At 45.0% G+C, this 18,986-nt stretch overlaps 1 protein-coding gene across 1 annotated transcript in view; it reads right to left on the bottom strand.

The window, feature by feature from the left end:
- The window catches only part of phka2 (phosphorylase kinase regulatory subunit alpha 2), a 73,757-nt gene that overhangs the window by 33,680 nt on the left and 21,091 nt on the right, over positions 1–18,986 (bottom strand). Inside the window, exons 11-17 of the mRNA XM_033032930.1 lie at positions 17,046–17,168; positions 14,143–14,238; positions 13,090–13,197; positions 12,240–12,318; positions 9,074–9,208; positions 1,728–1,837; positions 916–1,060 (exon numbers count right to left, since the gene is read on the bottom strand). Coding sequence (XP_032888821.1) covers positions 916–1,060; positions 1,728–1,837; positions 9,074–9,208; positions 12,240–12,318; positions 13,090–13,197; positions 14,143–14,238; positions 17,046–17,168 — 796 coding nt within the window. The remainder of the gene's footprint in view (positions 1–915; positions 1,061–1,727; positions 1,838–9,073; positions 9,209–12,239; positions 12,319–13,089; positions 13,198–14,142; positions 14,239–17,045; positions 17,169–18,986) is intronic.

The following is an 18,986-nucleotide window of genomic DNA, read 5'->3' as shown; positions in this document are numbered from 1 at the left end:
AGAAAGTAGAGTCAGTATTCCACCACATTACAAATGACTTAAGAGGATAACTCATCTCTTAAAAGGCATCAAGAGTACGTTCTTTCTACCCTATCAAGCACATTACCCCAATCTAACAACCATTTGGATAGTTTTGCAATGTTTACAGTCACGTTTCATGGTTGCAGCACAGAAACAGACCCTTCAGCCCACTATCTCCCAGCCAACCATCAAGCAGCCATTTACACCAATCACATTTTAATCTCCCCACATTTCCATCTAACTCCCCAGGGTCTATCTCTCACCAGCTCACTAGAGGTAACTTGCAATGTATCATTAATCCACCAACCTGCACTTCTTACAGATGTGGGAGGAAAGCGAGTACCCAAGGGAAACCCACATGGTCATAGGGAGAATGTGCAAACTCCACACAGACAGCACCCAAAATCAGGATTGAGCCCCATCTACATTATGGCATCCCTGCAGTGCCACTTAGTGTAGAATTCCACCCCACCCCCAACACTCTCACTGGCCAATAATTATCCCTTCATTAACATCTGTCAATTATTATCTGCCATTCACATATTGCTAATTCTAAAAGCTTTTCCTACATTACCACAGTGGCTATATTTACAGAGTATTTCAGTGTCAGTAACTCCAATCTGGTCATGAAATGTATTTTTCAAAAGCTGATGGGTAAAAAAATAAGCTTCACTTGTAATATGCTTTTTGAAATTACAATTAAATCGCAAAGTACTTGTGCTATAACGGGATAAGCGTTCAACCATGAAAACCAGGAATAAAAGAATAATAACCATTGCCAGCACAGTCTAAACTCTCCTTCTGTTGTGAAGAAGTAATTATGATTTAAGATTATGTTAAGATTAAACCTCAGGTGTTTGTTTCCAACGTTTAATGAGATGAACAAACTCTTACTCAGCATGGTTTTTGTGATTGGAAACGTGACTGTAGGTCGCCCTGTCATCTTCCAGGCGGAGAAGAGGTAGGCAAGGTCAGTCCGGAGCATCTCCACAATCATACGATTGTCCAGGGCCAAGTAAAACTGATGCTGATCAATAAACTGTTCATTAAAAAGACAAAGCACATTGAAAACGATTTGAGAGCGGGAACACTCGGCTCATGTTCAAGGGCAGGTGAGTCAACACTTGTATTAGTTTTAAATTTTGTTTAATTTAATGTTTCTAGTAGCGAGAGTGTCACGATAAGGGGACATAACTATAAGAGTACAAGATAAGTAGCTAAAACTGAGGTGCGTAGAAATCTCTTCTATCGGAGCGAGGTGAATCACGGGAATTCCCTGCACCTGAAGGTAGTGGCGACCAGTTCATTAGATATATCTAATGTGGAGATAGATAAATATTTGAAAGATTAAGGAATTGCAGGTACTGGGACTCTGGCTCACAGAGGGAGTTGATCAGCCATGGTCATACTGAATGTAGGGGCAACCTGAAGACCCTGGTGGCCTCTCCTGCTTCAGGGTCTGATCTTACTGTGGGTGGAGCAGCCTGGATGGGTTGTGTTTCCTGCTCCAGCTCCTGTTACCCTAGTATCTAATTGAGATTTAACTCCTATCCTGTCCTTTCACCAACGTATTATTCTATTGTAAATGTTCAGTAACATTTTAAATGCAGCAAAAACACACTGTGACTTTAAAGTTAAGATTTATAATCTGTACACATTCAGGAACAGTTAAACAAAACACATCACTGAGTTCCAGATTAATTCACCTGTGGAGTAAATGAGAAGGTCTGGTTTCTGATCACATACAACTTAGAAGTTCCAAGAACACCAATATGTCGATATGGGCGGCCACTAAGATTCAGATTCCTGTTGCATCCTGTTAGGAAATGAAAATTATCATGTTTCTTCACCCGTCAATACACATATTAACACCTTGCTTCATTGTAGAACTAGGCTATGATTTTCCAGGAGTATTGAATTTTGTCATGACAGGTTTTAAGGCACACGGATTGAGCAGTCTGGCAGGAAAGTGTTGATGTGATCAGCTATTATCTTACTGAGTGGTGAAGCTTTGGCTTGAGGGACCAAATGGGCAATTCCTCTGAAACTGTTCCAGTTCCAGGGCTGATAACTGCACATCACCAGTACTTGACTCATTGAAGGGAAATAGCTTTTGTTTGAAAATAACGGTCAGAGAGAGCAGTGGAGGAAAATTCACTCACAACTTTCTGAAAACAAATGAATCATTTCAGGCATGAGAAGAAATGACCCGTATCATAAGAAGAAATGACAGGTACGGCACAGACAGCGTGGGCCGAAGAGCCTGTTCCTGTGCTGCACTGTTCTATGTATTTCAGACCAGTGATGTTGGGCAGGTCACTCTGTAAGGTCTCACGCCTTACTCCTTTTCTCTGTATGCTAATAACAAATTCAGTAAAGCCATGCAGCTACGTGAAAGCCACCACAGTGCACATCCAGGTACCACTCAGTCACGGAGACCACAGATATAACAGGGACAGAGAAGAGAAATCCTGGAAAACACGGGTGAAAAATATCAGGAGATTGGGAAAACAAATTGGGGAACAGAAAAAATATTCATGCTGTTAATAGTGACAAATTATAGCTGTAAGTGGCACATGGTCAATTTCACAAACCGCACAGCTTAGAATGAACTATATATGGTTCAAGAGAGTGAGGGGTGACAGGAGGAAGAGTTTGTGATTAAAGCAAGAATGGAAAATGCGAGAAAATTGACTGAAAGAACAGTGAGCCAACAGTAATAATTGATAAAACTGTCGCATGTCGATCATCATACTTGGTTAATTCCAGGTACGTACGAAGCTTTTCAAAAAGGGGGGTGGCATGACAGGATTACAAAAAACCTAATGTGAAATAATGTGCGCGCTGCGCACATCACGTGCACGAAGTGTGAAGTACCTCGATGCCCGGGTCCAGGGCCCTGGAAGCTCAGGGATTTTTAGATGCTCTCTGATGCATTCTGAGCCTTTTTTTGGAACATATTAGGAACCTGAGAGGTAGCTTTTTCACACAAGGGTGCTGGGTTTATGTAACGAGCTGCCAGAGGAGGTAGTTAAGGCTGGGACTATCCTACTGTTTAAGAGACATTTGGACACGTACATGGATAGGACAGATTTACATCGATATGGGCCAGAGGCATGTGCTGTGAGTGGGACTAGTTTAGATGGGACATGTTGGTCGGTGTGGGCAAGTTGGGCTGAAGGGCCTGTTTCCACACTGCATCATTCTATGACTAAAAAGTGAAGAAGGAAAATGCATGTAGATAAGTAGAGCAGATTTGAAAGAGGTGTGAAATGTAAAGGCAGAGAGAGGTTTATGGGTGGAAAGGAACATAGGAAAGGAGGGGGGAGAGTGGGCTTGGGCAGATGGGTGAAGGGAAAATAGTCACAAAGTGCTGGAATAACTCAGTGGGTCAGGCAGCATCTGCGGAGAATATAAATAGGCGACGTTTCACAGAGTGCTGGAGTAACTCGGCGAGTCAGGCAGCATCTGTGGAGAACATGGATAGGTGACATGTCACAGAGTGCTGGAGTAACTCAGTGAGTCAGGCAGCATCTGTGGAGAACATGGATAGGTGACATGTCACAGAGTGCTGGAGTAAGTCAGTGGGTCAGGCAGCATCTCTGGAGAAAAGGTGTAGATTATATTTCGGGTCAAGACCATTCTTCAGTAATATTCATGATGTGACATGCATGGACATTCCTGAATGTTACCCAAACCATTGTGAGCTACTTTGTTACGGTGCTTGCCCTCTCCTATAACATCTCTGCTGCCTTGGTTGATGCAGGACAGGACACAAGCTTTGGGACACAGTGTGAAGATGTTGCCGTCTGGCCCAGCCTGGTAAAAACTTGGATGGAATGGATTTGGAGAGAATGTTTCCACTAGAGGGAGAGTCTAGGACCAGTGGCCACAGCCTCAGAATTAAAAGATATTCCTTTAGGAAGGAGATGAGCAGGAATTTCTTAAGTCAGAGGTTGGTGAACTGTGGAATTCATTGCCACAGACAGCTGTGGAGGTCAAGTCAATGGACATTTTTCAGGAGGAAATTGATAGATTCTTGATTGATACGGGTGTCAGAGGTAGAAACATAGAAAATAGGTGCAGGAGTAGGCCATTCGGCCCTTCGAGCCTGCACAGCCGTTCAATATGATCATGGCTGATCATCCAACTCAGTATCCCTTCCCTGCCTTCTCTCCATACCCCCTGATCCTTTTAGCCACAAGGGCCACATCTAACTCCCTCTTAAATATAGCCAATGAACTGGCCTCAACTACCTTCTATGGCAGAGAATTCCACAGATTCACCACTCTCTGTGTAAAAAAAGATTTTCTCATCTCGGTCCTAAAAGACTTCCCTCTTATCCTTAAACTGTGACCCCTAGTTCTGGGCTTCCCCAACATCGGGAATAATCTTCCTGCATCTAGCCTGTTCAACCCAATGAGGTGAAGGCAGGAGAATGGGTTTGAGAGGGAAAGATAGAGTCATAGAGTGATACAGTGTGGAAACAGGCCCTTCGGCCCAGCATGCCCCATCTGCACTAGTCCCACCTGCCCACGTTTGATCCATATCCCTCCGAACCTGTCCTATCCATGTACCCGTCTAACTGTTTCTTAAATGTTGCGATAGTCCCTGCCTCAACTACCTCCTCTGGCAGCTTGTTCCATACACCTACCACCTTTTGTGTGAAAAACATACCCCACAGATTCCTATTAAATCTTTTGCCCTTCACCTTAAACTTATGTCCTCTGCTCCTCGATTCACTTACTTTGGGCAAAAGACTCAGCCATATCTATTCAAATCATGATTTTATACACCTCTATTAGATCATCCCTCATCCTCCTGTGCTCCATGAAATAGAGTCCCAGCCTACTCAACCTCTCCCTATAGCTCTGGCTCTCTAGTCCTGGCAACATCCTCGTAAATCTTCACTGTACCCTTTCCAGTTTGATGACATATTTCCTATAACATGGTGCCCAGAACTGAACACAATACTCTGAATGCGGCCTCACCAACTTCTTATGCAACTGCAACATGACCTCCCAACTTCTATACTCAGCCTGGCCCGCTGAGTTACTCCAGCACTCTGTGAAACGTCACAGAACAGGGCAAGATTAGCAAGTTTGCTGATGATACAGAAGTGAGTGGTTTTGCAGATAGTGAAGATGGTTGTGAAAGATTGCAGCAGGATCTGGATCAATTAGCCAGGTGGGCATAGGAATGGTTGATGGTTGCATGGTTCCTTGAAGGTCGTGTCGCAGGTATATCAGGTGGTCAAAAAGTATTTTGGCACTTTGGCCTTCATCAGTCAGAGTATTGAGTATAGAAGTTGGGAGGTCATGTTGCAGTTGTATAAGACTTTGGTGAGACCGCATTTAGAATATTGTGTTAAGTTCTGGGCACCATGTTATAGGAAAGATGTCAAACTGAAAAGAGTACAGAGATCCCATCCTGGATAAGTCCAATCAGGGTTGTGTTATCCGCAAACTTGAGAAGCTTGACAGATGTGTCTGTGGAGGTGCAGTCATTGGTGTGGCGAGAGTAGAGGAAAGGGGAGAGTACGCATCTTGCGGTGCTCCTATGCTGAGCATTTGCGGGTCCGAGATATGCTTTCCCGCCTCACATGCTGCTTCCTGTCTGTCAGAAAGCTGGTGATCCACCGACAGAGGGGTTCAGGCACAGTCAACTCAGCAAGTTTGGAGGGTAGTAGCTCTGGCACAATGGTGTTGAAAGCAGAGCTAAAATCAATAAAACAAAATCCTCGCATAGGTTCCCTGGCGGTCTATGTGCTGGAGGATGAAGTGCAGGCCCAGATTGACGGCGTCATCCACAGATCTATGGCCCGATATGCAAAATGCAGAGGGATTGTGATATATTTCAGCTTGGCCAGCACAAGCCTTTCAACGGTCTCCATGACTACAGAGGTCAGTGTGACAGGCCTGTAGTCCTTTGGACCAGTAATCCTTACCTTTTTGGGTACAGGGACAATAGTGGAGACTTTGAAGCAGGCAGGGACAGTGCGTCTTTGCAGGGACTGGTTAAAAATGAGTAATTGGGTGTGAAGTGGTGATTGGAGTGGGATGGGTGTAGAAAGGCCCAGTCTTTGCAGACTGAGGTCAGGCTGTGAGTAGGTGTGAAGTGTTCGGTGGGGTGGGAAAGGGTCCACTCTTTTCATACTGGAGTCTTGCCTTAAGTAGGTGTGAAGTGGTGAATAGGAAGGAGAGGTTGCAGGGTCCATTCTTCGCAGACTGGGGTCTGGCTGTGTTTGTTGGGGAAGGGGTACCAGGTTACGTTTCTGATTTTCAAACCTGCAGTAAAACTCATTAAGGTCGTTCGTCAGCTGACGATTGTCCAAAGAGCGGGGGGCTTTCCTCTTATAGCTGGTGATTTCTTGCATGCCCTTCCAAACTGAAGAAGAGTCATTAGCTGAGAACTTGCTCCTCAACTTCTCAGAGTACCTTTCCTTGGCAGCTCTGATTCCTCTTCTCAGCTCTTTATCGATTAGGCTATCTTTTAACTCTTTAAAGATTAGGCTAACGGCTTGATGCATATTTGCCCCCAACCCCCCCCACCCCCCCTCCCCCGATCTCGAAATTGAAATGTTATATTTGTATATAATTATCCCATTAAAATGTGTATTTATGTCACAAACTATGGAATTCATATTTTTCAGTATTGTTAATACCTACCTTAATTTTGCAATCTCACTAAAGATAATCCCCTTTTCCCTCTCCCCTCCCCCATCTCTCTCTCCCCTCCCTTCCCCTCTCTCTCTCCCTACCCCCTCTCACATCCCCCCCTCTTTCTTGCGGGGGCGAAGATGAAGGTGGCGCGGGCCCAGCGGTCGGGGGGGATGAAGGTGGCGTGAGCCCAGCGGGGGTCAGTGGGGGTGGCGTGGGCCCAGCGGGGGTGGCGTGGGCCCAGTGGGGATGGCGTGGGCCCAGCAGGGGTGGCATGGGCCCAGTGGGGGTCAGCGAGGGTGGCATGGACCCAGCGGGGGTGGCATGGGCCCAGCGGGGGTGGCGTGGGCCCAGCGGAGGTCAGCTAGGGTGGCATGGGCCCAGCGGGGGTCAGCGAGGGTGGCGTGGGCCCAGCGGGGGTGGCGTGGGCCCAGCGGAGGTCAGCGAGGGTGGCATGGGCCCAGCGGTGGTCAGCGAGGGTGGCGTGGGCCCAGCGAGGGTGGCGTGGGCCCAGCGGGAGTGGCATGAGCCCGGCGGGCCCAGCGGGGGTGGCATGAGCCCGGCGGGCCCAGCGGGGGGTGGCGTGAGCCCAGCGGGGGTGGCGTGGGCCCAGCGGGGGTGGCGTGGGCCCAGCGGGGGTGGCGTGGGCCCAGCGGGGGTGGTGTGGGGGGGGGAAAGATGACTTGGGTCCCGGCGGCGGGGGGGGGGGGCGAGGGGAGCGGGATCCGCCGCAGCGGCGCCTGGTGTTGGGGTTACAGCCGTTGGTTTCAGATTCAGCCACTCTTGCCCGGCGACGGGAGAACAGAGAATTGGCCGTTTCCAAAGTGGAAACGTTGATTTTTCTTTCCGATTTTTTTTTTTTTCTTTCTGATTGTTTTTTTTTGGGGGTTTTTTTGTGATTTTTTCTTAGGGGGAAAAAAAGGGGGGTGCGGTCGCACCCAACGCACCCCCCCTTCGGACGGCCATGAATTCCAATGCTTTCTGTTATTTTATGTGTTTACATTTGCCTAATTCTCACTCAGTTATATGTTACAATGTTTGTTGCAATCCTGATGTTTCCTGCCTGGGTTTACAATGGTTGTGTCCCATACTATATTTATCCAGTGCTCTGTCCGAATGCTTTATCAGCTTTATGTAGGTATGTTACAAAACCTACCTTCAGCGGCGCTGCAATTCTGCCACTGGCCGTGTGCGCGATTTTGGCGCGTTTGAGGGGGGGAGGGGGGGGGCGGGGTTAAAACGGGGTTTTTTTCCGACCTGGTCCTGGATTATATTTGTTGGAGTGCAAGTAAATCGCTGGAATGATTTTAAAATCAGCTTCTGAAGCCGCCAATGCCGACAACGGGGACGGATTTTATGGAGGACCAGGTAAAAGAAAGTAGTTTATTTTTATGTATAAAAGTGTTTCTTATGATAATAATAATAATAATGGATGGGATTTATATAGCGCCTTTCTAATACTCAAGGCGCTTTACATCGCATTATTCATTCACTCCTCATTCACACTCGGTGGTGGTAAGCTACTTCTGTGGCCACAGCTGCCCTGGGGCAGACTGACGGAAGCGTGGCTGCCATTCTGCGCCTACGGCCCCTCCGACCACCACCAATCACTCACACACATTCACACACAGGCAAAGGTGGGTGAAGTGTCTTTGTGAGGTGAAGATGTATTTAATTCACATCTTAAGTTGCGAAATGGTGATTTAGTCCCCGAACGAACCGGCAGTGTATATGCTGCAGATGTGGGGACTAAATTCACTGCATCCTGAACATTCCAAATGGTCCCGTTCCAGAAAATCCCACTCGCAAGCTGATTTAAATGGCCATTAATTTACAGGTATTAAACATTAAATTCCTTCCATTTGGCCTATAAATCCATGACAATGAGATTTTAAAATTATGTTATATTCTGAATTCTTGTGTGAATGTTACTTGGACACTTAGGCTATTTAAAAATGTGAATCTATTCTTAAGAAATGGATAGATGTTTAGATCTAGTAATTGAATTTTGTAATTAGCTACAATTAGGTAACTAACTAATTATATGCTTTAATTTCAAGTCATCTAAGTAAGATTGTTTCATATTTGTTTCAGATTGCTTCAATCCATAATAACTGAAAATTTATTTCAGTTCTCTTAAATTTTAAGAAAGTTATCGGCTTTTAAATGTTCTCGATCACAGCTTTTGTGTTAAGTCAATGAAAAAGCAATAGGGAACAAGATGCCAATTTCCGAGTATGAAAATGGCCATAACCTTTTTAATACTGAAGATATGAAAGTGCATTAGGTGTCAAATTAAACTTATTTTTATGCTTTATCTGATGGGATAAATTAAAGACTTGATTTTTAAAATCTCAAAATTTTGTAACATTGCTACTTTATGCAGCACTTACCCAGCTTTGCATATATGTGGCTCAGAATTCTTCCTGGCTGTACTCTGATTGGAAGAATGTCAGATATAGCCTCGACATCCAAATTATACTTTGCTAAAATGTTCTTTATCTTTTCAGATTCAGCCAATATTGACACTGTACAATGAGAAAGAATGAGAAAGTTACACCCAGTAAAATGAATGAACTTTAATCTTCAACAAATATTTTCTACACAAGAGACTAGGTGGTTTGGGAATGTTTTCGAAAGTGCTGAAATTGCAAATGGCCATTTTGTCCTTTTTGATTAAAGCTCACCACTGACCATGACTTTGTCCCTTTGGCCTTACATTTCTTTACACTTAATCTTGCCGACAACATAATCTTAAAAATATTGAGATATTCAGCTGACAAAACTGCTCTATAAATGTTACTCTGCAGAAAGGGTTGTATAACAAAGCAATCGACCACACTCGGCAGCAGTTTCTGTCAAAGGCTTTTTGTCTACTGATGCAAATATCAATTCATTGAAGGCAATTCATTAACACTTCCCAATTACCCATTTTACTTAAATAAATAGCTGGCCCTATCCCCGAACTCTACCTCTGTTGCAATGACAACTGCATTGGTGCTACCTCCTGCACCCATGCAGAACTCATGGACTTCACCACCAATTTCCATCCTGCACTTAAATTCACTTGGACCATCTCCAATACCTCCCTCCCCTTTCTTAATCTCACAGACTCCATCCAGACAGGAAATAGACTATTGACTGACGTCTATTACAAACCCACTGACTCCCACAACTATCTCAACCACACTTTTTCCCACCCTGCTTCCTGCAAAGACTCTATCCCCTACCCCCAATTCCTCTGTCTGTGCCGCATGTGCGTCCAAGTTGATGTCTTCCATGCCAGGACATCCGAGATGTCCTCATTCTTTAGGGAATGGGTATTCCCCTCTCCCATCATAGATGAGGCCCTCACTCGTGTCTCCTCCATCGACTCTGTCCATGGACCCCGACAATCTTTTCAGGTTAGGCAGAGGTTCACTTGCACTTCCTCCAACCTCATCTATCATTCTCATAGTTCTCCTCCATTGTCAGAGTGAAGCTAAACGCAAATTGGAGGAATGGCATCTCATATTTCGCTTAGACATGAATATTGATTTCTCTAACTTCAAGTAACCCTGGCATTTGCTCTCTCTCTATCCCTCTCCCACCAAAGTCGCATCAGCTTCTCGTTTTCACCCAACAAACAGCTAACAACGGCCTGTTTCCTTTATCATCGTTACTTTTTTTGCATATCTTTCACTCATTGTTCTTTATCTCTCTACATCATCGTCTAAATCTCTCATTTCCCTTCTCCCTAACTAGTCTGAAGAAGGGTCTCGACTCGAAACGTCACCCATTCCTTCTCTCCAGAGATGCTGCCTGTCCCGCTGAGTTACTCCAGCTTCCAGCTCAGTTAGAATGCTGTTGACAAAATCATCAACTGCCTGCCTGGTTTGGAGACGTCAGGAGATTAACATTTCCCGAAATATGGTCTGGTATCACCATCCAAATCACCTAACATTCTATGTGTTTACAATCGTGCCTTTCCATTTCTCCTAACCTTGTTTGACTGATCCATCCTTTTCAACACATTCTCTTCACTTTTCACTTCAGGTCTTTGCTAACTATTCTTTTTACAATTTAAATTCATGTCAGCACTCTCCTTGTCCTGCACTGCCCATCAGAAGCCTGCCTTACCCATGGCCAGCACCCAATCTTCCACAGATGCCACTTTGTATTTGGGAGTAGTTTCTGCCCTCTACCCCAACTCTCTCTGCTGCAGTATGCAGGAGTATTAAACTGCAGTCTCGACTACAGCACCTGATGATATAAAACTGAACCTTCCGTTGTGGCACCGCTGTTGTCCATCACTCTGTCTACTCAACTAAATCTGCTCAACCACCACCAAGAGCTCATCTGCTCGACCACCAAGGCCGCCTTCAGTTAATGTAGAAAGAAGGAACTGCAGATGCTGGTTTACACAAAGGGACACAAAATGCTGGAGTAACTCAGTGGGTCAGGCAGCATCTCTTGGATAGGTGACGTTTCAGGTATGGACCCTTCTTCAAAACCTGTTCTACTCTTCTTCTGATCTGCCCAGTGTGCTCACACACACACACTATTGTTTTTAATACCCGTTGCCTCCAGCCTCCTTTCACCCAGATTCATTCCCCTCCCCTCTCCATCTATCCACTCCCAACGTATTCTTTCCACTGGGTCCTCCCCGTCCACAGTTCCCATCTAACCTCCCGACCTCCCATTTTGGGTTTCATGCTTCACCTTCCTGTCCTATCAGATTCCATCATCTGCAGCCATTTTATTGCCTCCACCTATCACTCCCAACCTGGATCACTATTTCCTTCCTTCCCTTTCCCATCTGACTCCATGTGCCAATCAACATCTCCTTGCTTGCCAGCTTTTGTCCCACCCCTCCTCCTCACCTCCTGTACTGGACATCTGCCCTTTATTCTTTCAGTCTAGATGAAGCCTCCTGAACCAAAACAGTGATTGTCCATTTCCCTCCACAGATGCTGCCTGACCCGCTGAGTTCCTTAAGTACACTGTTGCTCCAAATACCAGCGTCTGCAGTCTCTTAGAGTCATAGAGTCAGGCAGCATACAAACAGGCCCTTCAGCCCAACTCGTCCACACAATTTCTCAAACTTTCTCCAATCAGACCAACAGCACTCTTAAAGCTTCATTCAAAACAAGCTCCTGTAGCTGTGCATTGATACCAGTTATCTCTACCTAGGCTGCTCTCTCCAAAGCACTCTCAAACCTACTGCATGACAAGACTTTGGTAATTCCTTGCACAACTTGCTGCTCAGCACCTACCTCACCTCGGAACATTTTATTTAGAAATGGATACAGTGCACATTATTGCAATCATCATTGGAGCATCTTAATAATGGAGTTGTTACAACATCAAGCCCACCTAGCATGGTATTTAGAGCTGTTGTTATGATAGAATTAAGAAATTAAGATAAAAGATAAGAAATTATTATACAATATTTTGTTGAATAATTTCCAAGAGCAGGAGAGCTTAAAAAAGGAATCATTATAGACATTTTTCAGCAAAGCTACTTTGTGTTATAACAACATTATACATGCACTGAAGAGTAGAATTCTGCAGACAGACCTTGGACAACAACATCAGGCCTGCCAATTGTAGAAAGTCTTCGACTTAAGGGATCAATTTCACCAGGAGCTAAAAATCCCTGCAAAACAAATAAAGACCAAATGAATGGTGAGAGTCAGCCGCTGTTGCCTCATGATGATAGCTGACAGTAGTAGTTACTGCTCTCTCATTATCCTGACGTGATTATGTCCTCTCACCATGCATTACATCAATGACAAACAGGTCAGCAGTACATGAACAATCAAAGAAATGGGAGAGGTGAGTCCATGGGAAACATTTGCTGGTTAATGGTTAAAGAATTCTAGTGATTTTCAAATATAATTTTTCCACAGTAATAAATTTAATGGCTCCAAGTTTCCCCACAGAAAGTCATGACCAGATCCTAATTATTTAAGAACGACTGATGATGCATTAAAAGCTTTACGGTGAGAGGCGAAAAGTGTAAAGGAGATGTGCGGGGCAAGTTTTATTTTACACAAAGAGTGGTGGGTGCCTGGAATATGCTGCCAGGGTGTTGGTGAAAGCAGACAATAGAGTGTCATTTAATGGCTTTTAGATAGGCACCTGAATATGCAAGGAATGGAAGGATATGGATCACGTGCAGGCAGAAGGGATTCATTTTTTTTGGCATCATATTTGGCACAGACATTTTGGGCCGAAGGGCCCATTCCTGCACTGTTCTGTGTCCATTGAAATCATGATTGATTCTGAGGCTGGTATATCTTGGTTCTGGATGAACTGGGAAAGGCTAATATCCATATGGAAAGCATGGTGCACTATTAGTGTCTCCTTTAGAAGCCAGAGTGAAACTATTGTCCCACCATCATTAACCTGATTGTAATGTGCCTACCTCAGATAGGAGACACCCCAGGATGTACAAAGATTGCCCCCACATATGAGGCAATTTTCCTTTCACGACTCTGTCCACCGTATGTGGGTTCTTATATTCCTCATCCACCTGGAAACAAAAATGACACACTTGCATCTAACTGTAAACACATGGTCAACCTGGACATTCAAAGCGACCAAACTACAATACATGTAACCACCAATAGTACCAAGTGAGTGTTTCACAAACGTATGAACAATAAAGTGTGCAACATTCATGTGGAGAGACAAAATAGGGGAATGAAATACAAGGTGACAAAAGCATTGATGGAAGCTAGGAACAGCACTTCCAGATGCAAAATATCTCCTTACATTTCCACACTAGGAATCAGCGGCAGGTACCCACTAACACCTAGACACTGTTAGGAGGCACAGAGCTGGAAATGTTTCTGCTGCAAATGTTTATTCTTAACACTATGGTTTTCCATGTTAAATGCTTGATATGCAAATCTGGCTACTATTCAACCCTCATACAAACAAAACTATAACCAAGAGAGTGAAGGAGTTCTGGATGATACGCTCACTTTAGTAGAAGTAACATCAGATCAATTGACTAAACTATATATCCCTACATAACAGTCAACTCACACTGTAAACACAAGTTACTTTATTGGCAGTAATACTCCCCATTGTGTTCAATAAAACATATGAGTGGCACAGTGGCACGGCTGGTAGTGCTGCTGCCAAACAGCGCCAGAGATCCGGGTTTGATCCTGACCTCGGGTGCTCGATGTGTGGAGTTTTCAAGATCTTCCTGTGACCGCAGTAATTTCCTTCAGCTGTTTCTTCCCACATCCCCAAGACGTGCTGGTTTGTAGGTGAATTGGCTGCTATAAATTGCCTCAGTGTGTAGGGAGTGGATGAAAAAGTGGGAGAATATAGAACCAGGGTAAAAGGTGATCAATGGCATGGACTCGATGGGCCAAAGGACCCGTTTCCATGTTGTACCACAAAAGAAATGAAAACATGGTCGGAGCTTAAGATAATTGATAATGAACGCTTCACAGTGCCTGACCTTCTCAGCAGGGACGGCATACAGTTCTGGCACCAGTCGTATGCCATTCTGTTCCCTTATAAGAATTTCTTCCAGGGCTTCTCTGTACTCTTCAACCTGTAACCATGTCAGAGAGAGAACTTATAGCGTAACTGCACTGTTGCTGAAATGCTTTACAGATAATTGTCCCTCATCTGCTGTACTCCTTAACAGCATTAAAATAGATATACTTCCAATAACATGTTCATATATATTGCTATAGTATAGAACCTCTATGCAGAGAATAAATATGCACTTTAACCAGTGAAAGCTACAGAGGAGGCATTATGAAAAGCACCCTTCTAAAATTTCAGTATTTGTTAGATTGACACAAATGCCACTGTGTTTGAATAAATACTCACCAGTGGAACAGTTAATAGAAGAAACATACTACCTGGTTCACAGCAAACGTTAGAGCCAATCTATAAACAGGCTGCAAGAAATCAGTCCATCCCTCAAATCAGAAATCAGTCTCACCCCTCGATCTGAAGAAACTTTGACTATTTCCTTCGCTCCATAGAAGCTGCTGCACCCGCTGAATTTCTCCTGCATTTTTGTCTACCCTCAACCTACACTTCAAGGAATAAAGCCCAGCCTGTTCAATCTCACCCCATAACTAAAGTCCTCCAAATCAAGCAGGTCCATGAGTCTTCACTGCACTCTCTCCAGCCTGACAATGGGACAATTCCTACAATGTGACAATTACAACTGTCACCAGAACTGCACATAATATTCTAATTGTGGTCCAACATATATTTTGTAAAGTTGTAACAAAACGCCCCCAATTTTACATTCAATGCCTCGACCTATGATGGCAAGCATGCCGTATGCCTTCTTTACCACCTTAAGGGCGGCACAGTGGGGCAGCGGTAGAGCTGGACATGAAAAATAAGTATTAGAGGCAGGAGGAAGGTCATCAGTGTGGGATGAGGATCACTTGCCAAAGAAATAAGCAAAAATGATGGAAGAGGAGCTCATCATCATGGAGGTGCCAGAACTCACTGAGATGAAATCATGATTAGATTGTACAGTTACCCCAGTAAATGTACAACCTGACCTGGCCAGAAATAAGCAGTGGGCCGCTCTCTTTCAGAATTGCTTTGCTTCATCAGCAAAGTCTGGAGACAATCCAACACGTCCACTACAGCATGTACGACATGGAGAGGGAAGACATATCCATGCCCAATTAGTTAGTGGGTTACGTGGCATTTCAGATGTGGACTGCCAGGTCATCTGGATGCCAAGCAAGGAGCTACAGATTAAAGCAAATAATACAAAACTTTGGAATTTACAAACAATGAGTTTCATGACTATCTATATTACTAAATCTCTGATCTTGACCGCTTTTGGCCTACTGTGCTGCGATTTCCGAGAGAACGCCACCACCTACGGCCGTCATCTTTGGCCACCTCGCTCAGAGCCCCCCTCCGCCGTATGAGTGCGGAGGATTTTTTCCGTCGATGAAAAATTAGAGAGATATTAATGTTTTTACAAAATTCCCCATTCTCTCTGCTGCCCCCGCTGGCGGCAGGGGGAGGGACTATAAAACCAGGAAGTGTTGTGCCTCACTCAGTCTCTGCCAGACCCAGGAAGCGAGAGGGTCTGGCAGAGACTGAGCTGCGAATACCACGGAACGCACGTCTACTCCATGGTGAGTCCCCTCGATGCGGTTGTAAAGCGGCTGCAGCCCTTTTTTAAAAGTTTGTGTTCACAAAATGAATTTTGGTTGTCGGGTGTCCGCAGCCCAATTGTTTGCCTCGCCTTGGCTTTTAAAATCGTTGCAACAGTTGGATGCCTGCCCAAGTATCCATACGGCCCACAATGTCTATACTAGCCCTCTGGAAACCAGTACCTTCGGCCCGCAACACCCATACTAGCGCAACAGACAGCCCCCCCCCACCCCCACTGGTGAGCAGTATTGGAATTGGTGGAGAGGTGGAATATTGCGTTGGTGACCAGCCCTCCCGTGTGATGCTGGGACCCAACGGGTCCCACTTAGTCTAGTTGATTCTAGAATTTACTATTAAATCAAAAGTAGGTTGGAATAATAAGCGAGTTCAGTATACCGACTGCACATGCCCAGGTCATAGGTGACTCGCGATAAACATTCTCGGCAGCTGTGCTGCTGCATGTATACAGACCTGCGTTTCGTCCGTAGTCAGGATCGAACCCAGGTCTCCGGAGCTGTAAGTGCTGTTGAATTGCTACTGGACCATCCCCGTCCCCTCCCGAGTGTCCCATCCCTGTCCGGGGGCGGTCGGAGATGTCCGGGGTGACCCTGGACTGACGAGACAATGGCCCGTTGCAGTGGCGGCCCAGGCTTACAGCCAGCGCGGAGAAGAAGCTCTAACTCCAGCTCAACTCTGTCTGTCCCGCCGGGTTAACCAACAGCCCTGGACTGATGGGTCACCAGCCCAGAGCAGTGGAGTTAGAGCTTCTTCTCCGCTCTAGCTGTAAGCCTGGGCCGCCACTGCTCCGGGCCAGTGTCCCGTCAGTCCAGGGTCACCTTGGACATCTCTGGCCACCCCCGGACAGGGATGGGACACTCGGGAGGTGACGGGGACGGTCCAGTAGCAATTCAACAGCGCTTGCAGCGCCGGAGACCCGGGTTCGATCCGGATCACAGATGAAACGCAGGTCTGTATACATGCAGCAGCACAGTTGCCGAGAATGTTTATTGCGAGTGACCTTTGACAAATCCCATGATGCCTTGCGTTTTTCAGAATACCGAACTCGCTTATTATAACAGAATGATATCATGAGTAATAAATGATAGTGATGGTTCAAATGATTATTACTTCTACAGAGGTTGTCTTTTCCACGATATTCAGAATAAACAATATGTTGCCAGTTACTCAGCAGTGACTATCCCTGCCCGTTCCTACCTGCACCTTGTCTTCTTTAAATACCCCATCAATGAGGAGGTAGGTCCAGAACACGGGCCATTCACATTCAATGTTTTCAAACAACTGCAGCTCAGCCGAGTCATAATGTAGTCTGTTCGGATCCTGAAAACAGAGGCATTCTTCAATTGCACTTTGACTTGTAGCGATGTTATGATTTTCAAATAATAATAAAAACAGAATGGATTTTCAAGGTATAACAACAATTATTAGGAAAATACATATCTCTCGAGGGAAAAGTGGATAGGTTTTATAGTAATTCATTTTAAATCAGAATTATTTTGCAAATTCTGTATCTGAGGTAGCTATTTTTAATTGACAGACATAGTCCTGATGACAGGGTCCAAGGGTAGTTGCAAATGTTACTGAATGAAGGAGTTTCAGCAACACAGCAAGAATTTTGTGGGATAATTTACAACTGATTATATTGTGACAGACTCAACCCTCAGATCATGTTCATTTTGCTATCACATTGTCTTCTGCAGACACAGGGCTTCTGATATGTTCTCGGTATCGTCACAGTGGTGTTTCCAAAAGTCAGGGTATCCGTGATGGGAATTAGGCTGCAGAGAGCCTGATTTAAGGCCGCAACCACAGCCTGTCTGATGGCTTCTGACAGCTCGTATTGTCAGAGACATTTTTCCACCACTTCTAAATACAGAGATATTTAGATACTGTTCAAATAATCAACAACAACAAAAACCAAATAAAAACTGTAAGTTAACAAAAGAAATGGTAACATTAATTTGTTAAGAGAAGCGTCAAAAACACAAGACACTCCCTTTTTTGTGAGGGTCAGTGAACCTGGTCAAATGAATAAGACACATTAGATGCACAGGCTGTGGCTGACTTAAAGCGGAGGATCCAGATATGAAATACAAGAGAACATATCTTGATCCCAGCAGTGACTCAGGGGCATCCCAATTCAACAGCATCCAGGACAAAGCAGCCCACTTGACCTGCACCACATCCACCACACTGAACATTCATTCCATCCACCACTGGTGGACAGTGGCTGCAGATTGTACCATCCACTAGATGCAGTACAATTACTTGCCCAGGATATTCTGACAGCAACTCTCAAACCTATGATCCCTACCACCAAGAAGAATAAGGCCATCAGAATAAGACCAGGTGCAGGCGAACATCAGCACTTGTGTGTTGTGCACCCTGCTGACTGGGAAATATATTCCCACTCTATTATCATTGCCCAGTCCAAATCTTGGAACTCCCTCGGCACCATCACCAGCAATGGTTCGAGTAGTGGCTCCCAAGGGCTGTCAACAGTGGGCGATAAATACCTTCTTGCCAGCAATGCCCAAATCCTGAAAATGTATTAAATAATCCAAATAAAAATCAGGACACAAAGTGCTGGAGTAACTCAGCAGGTCAGGCAGCATCTCTGGAGAATATGGATAGATGATGTTTCGAGTCCGGACCCTTCTTCAGTCATGTTCCCTCGAGATGCTGTTTGACCTGCTGGGTTACTCCAGCACTTTGTGTCCTTTTGTGTAAACCAGCATCTGCAGTTTCCTGCTTCTAAAACAAAAAAGAGCTGGTAGAACTGCTGCCTCACAGCATCAGATATCTGGGTTTGATCCTGACCTGGTATGCTGTCTGTGTGGAGTTTGCACATTCTCCCTAAGACTATGTGGATTTCCTCCAGGTGCTGTATCTTTGAATCAATCAATTCAAAAGAGTGGCTGCATCTGACTTGCAGTGCTCTCTGTCTGCCGATGCTGCAATGCGCAAGGGCAAAAATATGGAACGCAGTACTGCATGTTGCAGTGTACAGCATCATTCTCTGGGACTGCCAGCTAACATCACTGTGATCTGGCCCACTGATTTTAACCGATTTGCCAAAAAGTTGATTAGTGCATGCATCAATTAATCTGCACATAAAATGATCTCTGTATACCAAGA

The sequence above is a fragment of the Amblyraja radiata genome, chromosome 14 (assembly GCF_010909765.2).
Source record: "Amblyraja radiata isolate CabotCenter1 chromosome 14, sAmbRad1.1.pri, whole genome shotgun sequence".
Classification (NCBI taxonomy): Eukaryota; Metazoa; Chordata; class Chondrichthyes; order Rajiformes; family Rajidae; genus Amblyraja; species Amblyraja radiata.
The sequence above is the reverse complement of the archived record's forward strand: the minus strand, read 5'-3'. Positions and strand labels throughout refer to the sequence as shown.